The sequence below is a fragment of the Hirsutella rhossiliensis genome, assembly GCF_020360975.1.
Source record: "Hirsutella rhossiliensis strain HR02 chromosome Unknown scaffold00017, whole genome shotgun sequence".
NCBI lineage: Eukaryota > Fungi > Ascomycota > Sordariomycetes > Hypocreales > Ophiocordycipitaceae > Hirsutella > Hirsutella rhossiliensis.
Window position 1 is genome coordinate 466,161 of NW_025408683.1, and position 16,336 is coordinate 482,496.

A 16,336-nucleotide genomic window follows, 5' to 3' on the forward strand; every position below is an offset into this window, starting at 1 on the left:
ACCCTACCTGATGGTAAGAAGGTCATTGTATCCTCCCCAAAGGACATCCATAGGCAGCGACAGGAAAATCCGAACAGAGACGAATCCCAGGCCGAGGTCGAACATGTTGTCCAAGGCTCGACCGAGCACATCAGCCATCTCCAGCAGCTACGAGAGCATTACGAAAACCGCCGGGCGCAGTTGCGAGAACGTCTTGACCCGACGTTTGACGAATTCGAACATGTCCTACAGCAACTGAACTCAGTGGTGCAAGATCTGGAGCGTTTATCGACTCGGACAGCCGGACTAAACGTTAATCTTGGCAAATTCGGATTTAATCCCAATCTTCGCACTTATGATAAAGAGGGAACTAGTGCGGAGTTTTCAGGAGAGCCCAATGCCGACAAGATGTCCGATGAGGTGGAAGGTCAAAGCCACCGGCAGCCTTCGACGATTAGGCTGTTCAAGAAGCCGGTAGTAAGGCAGTGGTTTCATCAAAACCTTATTTGGCGAACATCAGAGCCAACAGAGATCATGGCGGTTGAGTTGTTCTTTGATCTTCTCTATGGTAAGGTCTTAATAGCTCATATTTCGAATGGAAACCTGTGTCTGACCCTAAAGGCAGTCGGCATTATTCATAGCAATGGCGAGCATATGTCGGAAGAGCCTAATGGCCATGAGCTGCTGCGTTTTGCCATTACGTTTATGATGTCATGGAAGATCTGGACAGACATCACTTCGGCCCTAAATTGGTTTGAAACGGATGATCTCCTTACAAGATTGGAGATTCTATTTGCTATTGCTTGTCTCTTAGCGTGAGTACCCCTAGTGATGCTTTCTATAGTCTAGCTGACGACTAACTTGTTCCAGCTTCACTACAAACATGACCAACAGCTTTGCGGAAGATAAAGGTCAGGATACTTACACGCAATTGGTTTCATTCTACCTTGCGGTACGGCTCCTGTTCGCAGTACACTATGCTCTAATTGCGTATCTGCTGCCTATGATTAGGGGCATGATGGTATGTTTATCTATCAGTGCTATCGTTCCGTCTGCACTTTGGATTGCCAGTATCCACGTCGATATGCCATCACGCCTTGGACTTACATGGGCCGCACTACTACTTGATATATATGGCCAGGGGATTTTCTACGGCTTCTTTAGGTACGGCAGTAAGTTGGGCGATAAGTCTACGTTGATGAAGTGTTTGAACCGCTACTTTGAGTTTATCCCTGCGATAAGCATCGAGCATAGGGTAGAGAGGATGAACGCCTTCGTCTCCCTTATACTAGGGTACTCAGTTGTAGGCATCCTGTTCCAGAGCAAGGGTGGCTACAGTGTAAATGCCTTTCTAGGCAAAGCTGTTCTAGGATTGCTCCAGGCCTTTACCTTCAACTGGATCTACTTCGACATCGACTCAGAAAACATCAGCCAGCATGCGATTCGTCGCTCTGCCACCGCCGGTAATAATACATGCTGACGAAATATAAGATCTCTGCTAATCGGCCACAGCTACTCTATGGCAGCTCGTCCACCTCCCATTCGTCATGGCCTATATTATCTCGACATAGGCACTGTCAACCCTTGTCCTGGCTACCGACGTCCCGGGTACCGATTCTGAGCAGCTTGCGAGCCCTTATCACGAGCGTGCCGAGGCCCACATTGGAGACGGAGTTCGCTTTTTCTACTGCCATGGTTTGGCCGTCGCTCTCCTTTGCATGGGAGCCATCTCACTGTGCCACGACCATCTAATCCCAAGCAACATCCGACTGGCTAAGAAGTATAGACTCTTCAACCGTGTTGCCGTTCCTCTCGTTATGTTTCTCCTACCGCTGGCACACTCCCTCCGATCCCTATCCTTGATCTCAATTACGACTAGCCTGACAGCGTGGGTTCTCATTGTGGAGCTATGGGGTAGGTCCACTAAGGATGAGCAGTTTATTAAATTTGGGGAGAAGAAGAGACATGCCGTGTGCAGTAGCACAACTGCGGAGCCGGAAATCAATGGCTGACAAGGGGCCATGGTGCGCCAGTTACGTGCGGTGAGGCGGCTATTTGAGTATGAGCCACTTTCTCTAGAATACAAGTCTTAGATCCCCAGTCGCATTTATAAGCGTAGCTCCGGGTGGTGATTAATACAGTGTTAGTTAAGTTAACATCGATTAACTTTACTAAATTCCTCGACTCCTTATATATAAAATATTATTAATGCTAGCAATCTATTTATTTTTTTCGATTTTACCTACTATAAGCATTTCTCCTTATAAGCTGCTAGGTATTTTAGATAAGTTATAACTAGTATTAATTTAATAAGACTAAGTTAAGGTTAAGGGTAAAGTCGTTAAAAACTATATAATACTACTTTTATTAGATCCCTTAAGCCGCTTTACTCTCCTAGGAAAGTTATATAAATACCCTAAAATTATCGCGTACCCTATATACGTTAATTAACGCTATCGCTTATATCTATTAAGCGGCTACTACCTTTTATATAATAAAAATACTATATAGATTTAAATTTAGGTTTCTACTAGCCTAGTAATAGCTTATATTCCTTAAAGGTATAAAGCCTTAAAGCAATAATATAATATAGTTTAAAATTATTAATTTAAGTTGTTTTTTATAAGTAGATAAAGATAAATCTAATATATATTCTTACCTATAGCACTCTATTTATAAGTACCTAGAAGTACTATCTTAGATTTATAGATTTTTAAGGTACTTATTTCTATCCTAAAGTATAGCTTAATTTATATTCTCTAAGATAACCCTTAGTAATAGAGACCTAGGAAGCTAAAAAACAACCGGTATAAAAGAAGGAAGAAGGAGCTAAAAGGTAGTATAGAAAGGAAGGTAAGGGTAAGAGGGGAAGTAAAAGTAGCAATAGCTTCCTATAGAGATAGTAAAAGATAAGATAGATATACTAGTAACGACTAGAATAAAGGGGAAAAATTAGTAAAAAGCTCGATAGTTAAGAGGATATTAATAGCTTCTTTAAGTAAGATCTTCTTTATTAATTAAGATACTAAATATATATAAAAAGAGGTATTAAATAAAGGAAAGAAGGATAATTAAGGCAATATAATAATTACTCCCTTACTATAATTACTACCCTTATAAGAATTAAATAACTTTGCCCTACCTATCTAACTCCTAACTTTTACTTTTACCTTTATATATTTTATATATACTTCTTATATCTCTCTTTATAAGAGTTATAAGCCTAGGAGGAATAGAATTCCTATACCTTCTAGCTACTATAAAAGGCACCTTTTTTATATCCCTTATAGCTCCCTTTTACCCCTCCTATTAAAAAAGCTAATTTTTAACTAACTTTCCTACCCTCCTTTTATAGTAATATCGAAAATTAACTCTACCGCCTTTATAATCTATAAGACGATTCTTATAAAGCCCTAAGATTAAGATAAGTAAGTAAAGGAGCTATAAGCTTAAGTAGATAGAACTATTTATAATTTAGTCTTCTTTAATAAGTAGGACCCTCTTAAGCCCCCGCTTTATCCTAAGGTAATAAAATTTATAAAGCGAGCTACCCTCTTTTTTAAGCTAACCTCTATATAATAAAGAGCTTTTTCTACTACCTTAGGTAACTATAAGAGTTACTATAAGGAATACCTTTATAAGATAAAGCTATTAACTACTATATATATAGCTATAATAAAATCCGTTAGTATTATAAAGCTAATCTCTCTTTAAGAAAAAGAGACTCCTAAGTAGTAGCTTTTAAAGCTTAAGACCTCGATAGCTCTCTTAAGGGGCTATATAACTAACCGTATTAAGAAGACTTATATAGCTTACCTAAGAGCCTTTTTTACTAGGAAACTTCTAGCCTCTTTATAGCTAGCTAAGTAAGAAGAAATCCTTAAAGAGGCTAACTAATTCTTCTTAATAAAAGCCCTTTCTAGCTAGTAGCTATAAGATATATCTATATTAATAAAGCCTATTAGTAATAGTTACTTAGCTATCTTTTAAAAAGCTAGCTTAGAACTAAATAAAGAGGCTACTAATATATAATAGTAAGTAGTCTTATTCCTTTATAGCTAGTACTTAACCTAAACGGTATAACCTACTACTCTTATAGCTACTATTCTTATAAAGAGAGATACGAGAAGTATATAAAAATATATAAAGGTAAAATTAAAAGTAAGGGGTCGGAGTAATTATAGTAAGGGAGTAATTATTATTTTACCTTAATTATCCTTCTTTCCTTTATCTAAAGCTCCTCTTTATACCCGTCTAGCATCTTAATTAATAAAGAAGATCCTACTTAAAGAAGCTACTAATATCCTCTTAACTACCGAGCTTTTTACTAGGTTTTCCCCTTCTTTCTAGCTATTACCGGTATATCCGTCTTATCTCTCGCTACCTCTATAGGAAGCTATCGCTACTTCTGCTTCCCCTTATGCCCCTACCCTCCTCTCTATACCTCTTTTTAGCTCCTTCTTTTAATCCGGTTTTTTTAGCTTCCTAGGTCCCTCTTACTATAGGATATCTCTAAGAATATAAATTAGGCTACGCTTCGCGATATACCCCCTTAGCTATAGCCTGCCCTTATAGAAAGGGTAAAGCTAAAAAGTTAGGCCGGTAAGCGTATAGAGGAGGTCTTAGTCTATACTTATCTCTTACTTAAGAAATCCGGGTTTTAGCCCTAGGCTCTTTTAGACCTAATTTAGGAAAAGGAGCCTAAGAAGGAAATTAAGTCCTATAAGAAAGGGGGTCTTCTCTAAGGATAAGTCCCTTAAAAGAGGGGGCCTTTAAGAAGAATAAGTCCTAATTAAGCTAGGGGCCCTCCTTTAGAATAAGTCCTAATTCCTTTCTTTAGCTATAAACGTCTCCTTCCTCCTACGTACTATTAGCTCCTCTTATAGACTCTTAAGGCGGGCTTCTAAGGATCGCTTCTCTCGAACGTCTTTTAGCTTAATTTACTATAAAAAGATAGCTAGCTTCTACTTTAGTAGGGGCTTTATAAGACCGTTGGCTTTTATTAATACGGTTAGAACCTAATAGATAGAAATAAGTCCCCTTTAGACCTCTTAGCGTAACTAATACTAATAGATATCGATATACCGTAGCTAGGTTAATAGCTTATTATTTTCCTCTATAAGAATCTATATAGTCTATATATTATTATATTATATAAATAATAGGGTCGGAATTTATAGTCGTAAAGATATAAGTACCCGGCTAAGGAAAATCGCTTCTTTTAACGCTTTTAAAAGAGCTAGTAGCTCTACTTCTATACTTAAAGTCGTAATAGTAGCTTACTTCGAAGCTCTCTAAGTAATAGTTCCTTTAAAAAGGGATATAATATACCCTTATAAGCTCTTTCTATCTAAGGAATTATCTATAAAGGACGAATCGCTTAAATAAAGGAAGATTTCGGTAGCTAGTTTCCTTTCTTACCCTCCTTAGCGTAGACTATATAATCTCGTTAAATAGAGATAGATAATTGCTCGGTCTACTACTTCTTAGTGCTTAGGGCTAGGATTTTAGTTATACCTAGCTAGCTAGGAGACCGTAAAAGAGATATCCGGTCTAGTAGAAATAGCTAAAAAAAAGCAGGGAGCCTACCTTCTATTAATATCGGTGTTTCTCTTACTCCCTAGCTTAAAAGGACGGATTAAGTAAAAGCTCTTTATCTAATATAGGCTTAGAGGGAAGCTTCTTATCGAGGGAATTAAGGAGGAATTTATAAGCGACCTTATCGATATAGGCGTCTTAGGTAAGCTAGATAGTCCTTTAGGACCTATTCTAAAGAATTCGTATCCCTAGGAACTACTTTAGCTCCCTTAGCTTAGTTATCTTATACCTTTCTTATAGGCCTTTTATAGCCTCCCTAGCAGTTACTTCTTCCTCTTTTAGGTAGGCCTAGATAATATCGTCGACGTAAAAGAAGACCGTAACTTTACCTTTCTATATTATATATAGTTCCTAAGGGACTTTCTTAAAGCTTAGGGCTTTAAGGGAACCTATTAAATACTATTACTAAAGAAGGGGTAATCTTTATAGTCCGTATAAAGCTTTCCTAAGCCGTAAAACCTTTCCTAGCTATTAGAAGCCTAGTAGAAAGCGTATATAAATAACTTCTTCTTCCTTAAGTAGGTAGTTAATTAAGGCGTTAACTATATCTATCTACTTAAGTTCAAGGTTAAATTCTACTACTATTACTATAAGGGTCTAAAAAGATATCCTTACTAAGGTAGTTGCCTTAGTAAGTAGATCTACTTTTTCCTATTAATTCCTATAGATAACTAACTAGGCCTTATACTTCTAAAGGAAGCTATATTTATTAGTCTTATAGATAAAGACCGACTTATAGCTAGGACCTATTTTCCTTTTGCTTTTTCCTTAAGGACCTCTTTAAAAGACCCTATCTCTTTATATAAGGCTAGGTAGTCTTTCTAGGCCTAGAAAAACTAGTCTCTTTAAGGGTGTTTTTCTAGCTACTTTTAGTTTACTAGTACGTTTAAGAGGTCTCTTTTATATACCTTCCTTACTAATAGCTATAGCTTAAAGAGCCGGCCTACTATAAATGCTCTATAGGAACCGTCTTCTATAAGCGTTAGATAGAAGTCGGAAAAACGATTAAAATAAGGGATAGGTTAGTCTTCTTTAGTAACTATATCGGGCCCTATACCTTCTTTTGCTTCTTAAAGTAGGGATAAAAAGGTAGCTAGGTAATCCTTTAAGAGAGGTGCCTTTCCTACCCCCTTAAGGGTCGAGATAGGAAGACTAATAGAAAAAGCTACTTCTAGATCTTCTTCTTATTCTATAAGAGGAGGCGTAGGGAGGTAGGCGTATTCTAGCTCTACCGCTTTCCTATAGTCTCCTTCTTCGTTTAGATTATCTAATTTAGTAGCTTCCTCTTTTTCTTTAAAGTTAGCGTTATCCTCGAATACTTCGATATCGGTTTCTTCTTTTATTTCCTTATCTAAGACCTCTTCTTAAGACTATTAAGAAGGGGGGATTTAGGTCTTTTAAATTAGCTAACGTTAAGAGAGTAAGAAGGGCTATTAATCCCTCTTTCTATTAAAGAAGCTAGATTCGTCGAAAATTATATCCCTAGTCGAAATAACCTTCTATAAAGGAGGAATCTAGATCCGGAAGATATTTATAGAATTATAATTAATAAGGTAACTAATAAAGGCTCTAAGATTAAGCTTTCTTTTCTTCTTTCTTTTTAGCTATATATCGGTAGTTATAGAGTATACCTTATAGCTATAGGTATAAAGGTAGGCTAGCGAGGCCCTCTTCTTTATAAAGAGCTTAAGGGGGGATTTCTAGTCTATTCCTTAGGTAGTCCCTTAAAGGGTCCCGTTCTATAGGTAATAGGCAGTCTTAATAACTTCCCTCTAAAGGTTATAGGGAAGCCTCGTAGTAATCCTTATCGTATAGGCCCTTTCTATTATAGTACCCCTTAATCTTTCTACCCCTCCGTTCTAGGCCTAGGTATTTAGTACTAATAGGAGGGGTAAAATGCCCCTTTTTCGAAGCTAATTTAAGATATTATTCGTAAATCGCTCTCCGTTAGACTATATCTTCTTTACCTCGTAGCTAAAGTAAGATCTTATTTAGTTAACGAAGTCCTAGAGGGCAAACTAGTTATACTTACTTAGGTAGGTCTATAAGAAATAAGGGAAAACTATCCCTAAAAAAGCGTTTATAAAAAACATTACCCTAATAAAGCTTTCTTAATCCTTAGAGACGTTAGTCTAGTCGACTTAAATTTCCTTATATAGCTAGTCCGGCCGTATAAGGGTTCGTCTAGAAATTCGTCTCTTAGTCTTCCCTTAGCTATAGTATTTATATTTAATAGTCTTTAGGCCCCTTATTTATACGCCTTATTATTAGCCTAGCTTATATAAAGCTAGGGGGCCTAGGTAATTAAGTCGTATATACTAAAGAAGACTATCTCCTTAGGCTACTAAAAGAGGGTCCTTTATAGTAGACCTATTCCTTTTAGTAAGGAAAGCTAACTTCTTAAGAGATTCCTTCTTAAGGATAGGTCGGAATTTAAGAATAAATTAACTAAATTTCTCCTCGATAAGTTTAATCGTTTAATTCTTCTAAACTAGCCTCGTAGACTTAGATATTATATCTTAAAAGATTCCTTCCTCTTAAAAAAGGCGGAAGGAAATTAAGCTTATTAAAAATTAAGGGTAAAAAGCTACCCTTTTTCGTCGAAGAATTTATATAGACCTATTAAGTATTTTTATTATAAAATTTACCCTTCTATATCCTTCTATCTATATAGTTAATTCCCCGGTAATAAGGTATTCCTTCTATGCTTTCTTAAAGGACTAGAATTATAAGAGTATATTATAAATATCGAGGGAAGTACTAGAGTTAAGGATAGCTAATTTTTAAAGGGGATAATTAGAGGGCTTTAATAGTTAGTCTTAGCCTTATTAATCTATAGGGAAGATAAAGACCGGATTTACTATACTAACTATTTTTCCTTAAATTTATAGCTCGAATAAAAGCAGCGGCGTTAATAGTTACTATTTCTTAGTAACCTAAATCTTATTTATCTTCTTCTATAATAAGGGGTCCTCCTTAAGAGACTATTATACTATTTCTTATAGCCCCTTTAAAGGGTTAACTCCTTTAGGTCGGTTTTCCTTAAAGACCTACTAGTATTATAATAACTAATAGCCTAGGGATTTATAGGCTAGGCAGCTGTTTCGTTTAGTCTTTCGTTTCTTTAAGAAATCCTCGTCCCGATCTAGAAGGTCTGCTTAAAAACTCCCCCTTTTTACCCCTTATTACTAATTTTAATAAAGAGGTTCGATTTTAACTAGTTCCTTAATTTTTCGACTAATAGACTAAAAGGTCTATTAGGGGACTAGTTAGGCCTAACTAACTAACGGGACCGGGGCCGGGCCTAGAGTAAAAGGCGGAGCTGGGGCCGGGACTAGAGCAGCCGTTAAAGATAGTATTAAGGCTCTCGAGGGAGGAGGAGCCTAAGGGGCAGCAGTAGTAGTAGTAGCGGGGGCTATAGTAAGAGGAGCTATAGTAGCTATAAAGGCAGTAGGTCGAGCCGTCTAGGTTAAGTGCTAGCTATAAAAGAATAAGACTACTTACTATTATACTTAAGTAGCCTCTTTATTTAGTTCCTAGCTAGCTTCTTAAAAGATATTTAAGTAACCGTTATTAATAGGCTTTATTAGTAGAGATATATCCTATAGCTATTAGCCGGAAAAAGCTTCTATTAGGAAGTATTAGTTAGCTTCCTTAAGGATTTCTTCCTACTTAGCTAGCTATAAAGAAGCTACTAGGTTCCTAGTAGAAAAGGCTCTTAGGTATACTATATAGGTCTTCTTAATACGGTTAGTTATATAGCTGTTTAAGGGAGCTATTAAGGTCTCGAGCTTTAAAAGCTACTGCCTAAGAGTCTCTTTCTTTTAAAGAGAGATTAGCTTTATAGTACTAATAGATTCTATTATTACTATATAAGTAGTAGTTAGTAGCTTTATCTTATAAAGGTATTCCTTATAGTAACTCTTATAATTACCTAAGGTAGTAGAAAAAGCTCTCTACTATATAGAGGTTAGCTTAGAGAAGAGGAAAGCTCCCTTTATAAATTCCGTTGCCCTAAGATAAAGAGGGGGCTTAAAAGGGTCCTACTTATTAAAGAAGACTAAATTATAAATAGTTCTATCTATATAAGCCTATAGCTCCTTTACTTACTTATCTTAATCTTAGGGCTCTACTAAAATCGTCTTATAGACCGTAGGTCTAGTAGAGTTATTTTTTAATATTATTATAGGGGAAGGGTAGAAAAGTCCGTTAAAAATCAGCTTTTTTAGTAAGAGGGGTAAAAGAAAGCTATAAGGGATATAAGAAAGGTGCCTTTTATAGTAGCTAGAAGGTATAGAAATTCTATCCCTCCTAGGCTTATAACTCTTATAAAGGGAGATATAAGAAGTATATATAAAATATATAATAGTAAAAGTAAAAGTAAGGGGTCGGATAGGTAGGGCAGAGATATTTAAATCTTATAAGGGCAATAATTATAGTAGAAGAGTAATTATTATATTACCTTAATTCTTCTTCTTTCCTTTATTTAACGCCCCTCTTTATACCTATTTAGTATCTTAATTAATAAAGAAGATCCTACTTAAAGAAGCTATTAATATCCTCTTAACTACTAAGCTTTTTACTAGTTTTTTCTATCTTTTCTAGCTGTTGCTAGTATATCTATCTTATCTCTTACTACCTCTATAGGAAGCTATCGCTACTTTTACTTCCCCTTATACCCTTACCTTTTTCTTTATACCTCCTTTTAGCTCCTTCCTTAAAACCTATTTTTTAGCTTCCTTAGTCCCTTATACTAAAGGATATCTCTAAGAACTATAAAATTAAGCTATACTTTATAATAATAATAATTACTCTCCTACTATAATTACTACCCTTATAAGAATTAAATATCTTTACCTTACTTATTTAACCCCTTACTTTTAATTTTACCTTTATATATTTTATATATACTCCTTATTATTATAAAGTAGGTAAAGGTATACGCGCTAGTACCGTTTATAAGATAATATTAATAAGCTATATAGAGCTCTCCTATATATAGCTAGCCCGTATATATATATATAGGATCTAGCCCTCTATATATAACTATATAGCTTAGGCTATAGCCTAAGCTTATAACCTATAATAGTTAAAGACTCTTATATAATACCCTTTTTTAAGCGCGGCGCGGCATTACCTTATTAACGGCTTCTATATTATAGGGCCTATACCGCTAGCTCTACCTTACCCTTTTCCGTTAATCGTGCTAGCCCTACTAGCCTTATTATCCTTACGCTTATTAGCTTAGGTAGCTAGAACTAAGCTCTATACTTATTAGCTAGCTAGCCGTTTAAATAAAGGCGTAACTTATTATATACGCCCCTAGGTAGCCGGCGGCCGGCCTAGACCTATATAAGCCTTAGGTTGCCCGTTCCCTTAGCCTTAAGTAGCCTCCTCTACTTAAGGGTATATAAAGTAGCATCCCCCCCTTCCTTCTTTTTTTCCTTCTCCTCCTTTTTTAACTATAGTAGTAGTAATAATAAGTAAGTTCCGCTCTACTTACGGCGTTAGTTTATTCCTAGCTATATAGGCCGCTTTATTAATATATACTTATAGTAATAGCTATAGTAGTAATAATAGCCCTAATAATAATAACTTTAACTAGTAAGTTCTCTACCTTATAGAGCGGAAGGCTATAATCTATAATACTAACTTCCGCGATAGATATATCTACCTCCCCCTCCCCCGCTTCCTTCTTCTTAGAGTATATAGAGTCGTTTATCGACGCCGTGCTAGGTATAGCCGACGACGGCTCCGTCGCTACCGCTACTCCTACCCGCGCCCCCGCGACCGTACCTACCGCCGCCGCCTCTACCTCTACTACGCTAGCCGCCCTTATATCGCCCTTCTAGGTAACGACGCCGTCCTTACCGCCGGCCGTAACGCCTAGCCCCTCTACCCCCGCCTCCGCTACTACTACCCCCGTAAGTCCGCTACCTAGTAAGCGTAGTAGCTATTTTCCGCTAACTTCTTAAAGTATAAACGCTAAGTATAGGCTAGAGCCGCCTACGCGGCCCCCTATATACGGTGCGCGTTATAGGAGCTCCCTTACGCCGACTAAGTTAGGCGCCGCTATAGCGGTAGTTATTACTAATACGCGCGTGCCAGCCGCGCTTATAAGGCGGCGCCTCCTATCCTACTCGCTACGGCGTTAGCTTAGAAGGCCGGCGCGTATAGGTAGGCATAGGGGGCTACTAAAAAGCGCCTTATTACCGCCGCCGCCGCCTACTATAATCTCCGCGCCCTTAAGCGCTAGGGCTTTATTCCTAAGTAAGTTCCTCTTATTTAGCTTTTTTACTTCCGCTACTAACTCTTTTAGTACTAGGGATACTGCCTCCGTCGCCCTATTAGCGGTCCCCTTAGCTATGCCCGCCGCTGCCCCTACCGCTACTACTAGCTAGGCCCCCCCCGCCCTTAGAGCCCCTAGAGCCGCCGCTACCGCCGACTAGCTTATAGGCTTAAAAGGCTGCTTAAGCGCCTTAGAGAGCGCCGCCGCCGCTAATAAGGTAGAGGAGGATAATAAGGATAAAGATAAGGACGATAATAAGGATAAGGAGTAGGTTTAGGTAGTTTAAGGGCTTTACTTTAAAATAAATACTATTTTTATCTCTACTTATATAATTACGCTTATATTATTATAACTACTTATTTTACTTTACCTACTTTATAGTCTTAGCTTAAGCTACTATCGGTAGTTTATTAGTTTATTATTCTTATTTATTATTTTAAATAAAGCTTTAAACTTATTAAGGGCTATAGTTCCTATAAACTTATATATAGGTTCCTATATAAGGTCGAGATACCTACGCTACTTAATAAGGACCTTTTAACGTTTCCCCTTACTAACCTTTTTCTAGCGCGCGGCCTATATCTCTTTAACCTTAAACTTATCTTCTCCTTTTACCTTAATTATAGGCGGTTAAGCGTCCGCTATTTCTTATCTAAGTAGTAGGTTAAAGGAGGCTCTATAAAAAAGGTCTATATTAATCTTATTATAGACCCCTATTAAGAGACTATTAAGCTTTATAACCTATAGGCTAATAACCCTTTATACTATAACCTTTATATATAGCTAGTTAAGCTTCTTCTTTAGTCGTACCGACCTATAGTTATAGAGGTCTAGCTATACCTTATCTCTTACCGCGAACTTATTTACTAAGGCCTTAGTCTTATTAGCGTGCCGCTCTTAATCTTATACTATAGCGGCTATCGCGGATTAGTAATAATCTATAGTCTCCTATAGCTTTTATATAAATATAAAGGCGCGGCCCTTTAATAACGAATTACTATACTACTCCGCTATTATATCTATAGTAAAGGGAACTAGTAAGGGTAGTTCGAAGCTATATATTATAAAGAAAGGGGCTATCTTAATAAAGGTATATAGTTTACTATTTAACGTAAGTTAGGCCGCGGGGAGCTACCAGTCTTAGTTTACTTAGTTATAGGCTATAATAGCCTATAAGTAAGCCTATACCTCTTAGTTAACCCTCTTAAGCCCTTTATTAGTTTATAGGTAATATACTATACTAAGTAGCTATATAATCTAAAGTAGCTAGTATAGGTACTATTAAAAGCGGCTAGTTTAATTCGATCCCTTATTACTTATAATAAAGGCTAGCTAGCTATATAAGCAGGCCTAGTACTATAGGAAGCGCTTTATATAGGACTTTATATCTATAGATAGTATCGGCTTTAATACTATAGACTTACTAAGTTAGTTCTTAATTACCTATATATAGCGGTTACTGCTCTCTATAAGTAGGAGGTCCGTTATAAAGTCTATTTATATATATATATAGAACCGGTTAGGTACCGGAAGCTACTTAAGTAGCCCTTTAAGCTATACTTTTTAGATCTTTATACGGCTATAGATATTATAGTTATAAAGGAAGCGACGAATATAGTACTATAGGAGGGGCTAGTAAAAGTCCCTTATAAGGCCTACTACTATACCCTATCTGCCTAAGTAACCTATAACGCTAGAGTTATAGATAAGTTAGACTAGCCTCCCTTAGAGCTCGTTCTATTTATCTAGCTCTAGCGGTCCCTCCTTCTCCTTAGCTTCTATAGTATACGGTGCGCCCGGTACCTATAGTCTCCCCTACTAGCGTAGATGCCCCTATAGGACGATATAGTAGTCGGCTACCTATACCTTTAGCTTTAGCTTTAGATCTAAGCGTCGAGCGCCGGACTTAACGGCGCGGCGTATGCCTTTATAGGTATAGTTTAGAGCTGCTATCCTATCCTATAAGCGTTAAAGGGCCTTATCTTAGAATACTCTCGCCGCGCGCGCTCTTAGGCCGGTCTATCCCTCCTCGCCGGACTAAGGTAAGGGCGTAGAGGGGAGCTTATTCGCTAGTACCGCGTCTTCCTTTACTAAGGAAGCTCCTATATAAGTCTATAGTACTTCTTATAGGATAAGCTATAGATCCTAGGCCTTAATATCCGCTCCCGTTAGCCGGTCTTAATCCCTTTAAAAAAGCGCGTTTAGGACCGCGGAGTCTTACTTAAGGCAGTACTTAATCGAGAAGTTAAAGCGTAAAAGATACTCCGCCTAATAGGCTTATCGCTCTAAGAGGTACTAGCGAGTTTATAAGTACTTAAGGTTCTTATAGTTTATAAGAACCTCGAAGCTCTTATAGCTCTAGAGCTCTACTTACTATTATTTAAGGTAGCTAATAGTTACTAGTATCTCCTTATTATAAATAACGTAATTCCGCTCTACTAAGGTTAGCTTATAGGAGTAGAACGCTACTAGTTACTTCCGCCTATCTACCTCTTAAGAGAGCGTTCCTTTAAGTGCCTAGCTACTATAGTCTACTTTTACTAACGTAGACTAGTCGAAGTCCTACTAAAGTAGTACCGGGGCTTAAGAGAATAGGTCCTTAAGCGTATAGAACGCTCCTTCTTATATAGGCCCTTAGTAAAAGGCAGTCCGCTTCTTAGTAATCTTATTTAAGGGTATTATAATATAAGAGAAGCCCTTAACAAATATCTTATAATAGTTCGCGAACCTAAGGAAGCTCTATACGCTTATCTATATAGTTAGGGCAGCTTAGTCCTAAATCGCTTAGATCTTTTTAGGGTCCGCCTATATACCTATGCCTACGTAGATAATAAAGCCTAGGTACTTAACCCTCTTAACCTTAAATTCGCACTTATTTAGGTTAAGGTAGAGCCTATAAAGTTAAAGGCGCTCTAGGACCCTTTATACTTTCTATATATAGTCCTTATAAGAGCCGCTTATATAGATAAGGATATTATCTATATATATAGAGGCGAACTTATCGAGGAAGTCTTAAAGCACGTTATTAATATAATGCTAGAAGGTAGCGGGCGCTCCTAAGAGGCTAAAGGGCGTTATAAGCTACTTAAATAAGCTATAGTATATATAGAACGCTGTCTTCTACTTATTACCCTCTAAGATCTATACCTTATAGAACGCTTATTTTATATCTAGCTTTATAAACTACTTTGCCTTTAAAAGGTTATAAAGTATATCTAAGATTAAGGGTAAAGGGTAGCGGTCTAGCCTTATAATTACGTTTAAAGCCCTATAGTTATAATAGAACTATATCCCGCCCCTTAGTTTACGTATAAATAGGACCGGCGCTCTTACTTTAAAGCTACTTACTTAAATAAAACCCTTATCTAAGAGGTCCCTTAGCGTCTTCTTTAGCACTAATAGCTCTATATATAATATACTATATAGCGGTTTAAATAGTATAGGTAGTTCCTACCCTTTCTTATTAGTATAGAGTACGATCTTATAGTCTACCCTTAGCTTATATAGGTTAAGCTTATCCGCTTCCTAGGACTTAAATAGCGGTAGGAGGTTATAAAAGCGCTTTAGTATCTATTACTATAGCTTAAAGGGCGACTTTAGCTTCTTTATTTAAAGGGCCTTATCGATATCTACTAGGCTAACTATATAGACCGCTACGTTAGCCGCTACTTAGCCTTGCCCCCGCTCTACCTATTATACGGTTCCTATAAAGATAGAAGTAAGGACTTCTTATACTAAGTATAAAGCTCGCACGCTTAGTCCTATACTTATAAAACCGTCGTTATAGTAGACCTACTATTATATAGGCCTAAACTATAGCTTCCTTTAGTATAGAACTAAGTATAACTCTATATATAATAACTAAGGTTTCCCTGGGATTAAGGGAAACTCTAGTTAAGGGATTATATAGGCTAAGATAAGCTTATAGTAACCGTTAACCTTTATAGCTAGCTATATAATGCCCTTAATTACTATACCCTCTATCGCGCTTAAGGCGCTCTTTACTTACCTTAAGGTAATCTTTTCTACTAGTACTTATATCTCTTATATAAGCGCCTTATTAACTATAGCGTAGTACTAGTAGCCCTTATCTATAAAGGTAGTAATAGGTAAGGAGTTATTAATTATAACCTATATTAAAGTAGGCTCTTCTTTTATATAGTCGGATAATTCTTCCTTCTTTTTTACTAGTACTAGTAATTAGGGCTCTAGAGCCTATTTTTACTCTAGAGCTACTCTTTTTCCTCTAGGCCTAAGGGGGCGGAGTCCTCTTCATTATCTAAGGTAAGGAGCGGTTCTATCTTCGCTACTTAAACCGCTATAAGCCGCTTAGCTAAAAAGAAGGGGCATTTTAATATAAAGTATATAGATACTCTATAATATAAGTAGCGGCCGTTAGCCTTCCTCTTCCTAATTTCCTCGCTCGTTACCTACTTCGCTTACTACTTAAAGTATAGGGCGGTATAGGGG

At 37.1% G+C, this 16,336-nt stretch overlaps 1 protein-coding gene across 1 annotated transcript; it reads left to right on the plus strand.

Annotated features, from left to right (window-relative positions):
- Positions 1–513: 513 nt before the first annotated feature.
- Positions 514–1,550, plus strand: HRG_10774 (bacterial low temperature requirement A protein (LtrA) domain-containing protein; the record flags this gene model as incomplete). The annotated part of the gene is made up of 5 exons (XM_044869244.1): positions 514–547; positions 605–794; positions 850–890; positions 1,272–1,442; positions 1,492–1,550. 5 exons carry the CDS (start codon positions 514–516, stop codon positions 1,548–1,550), a joined length of 495 nt encoding a protein of 164 aa, XP_044715593.1.
- Positions 1,551–16,336: the final 14,786 nt, after the last annotated feature.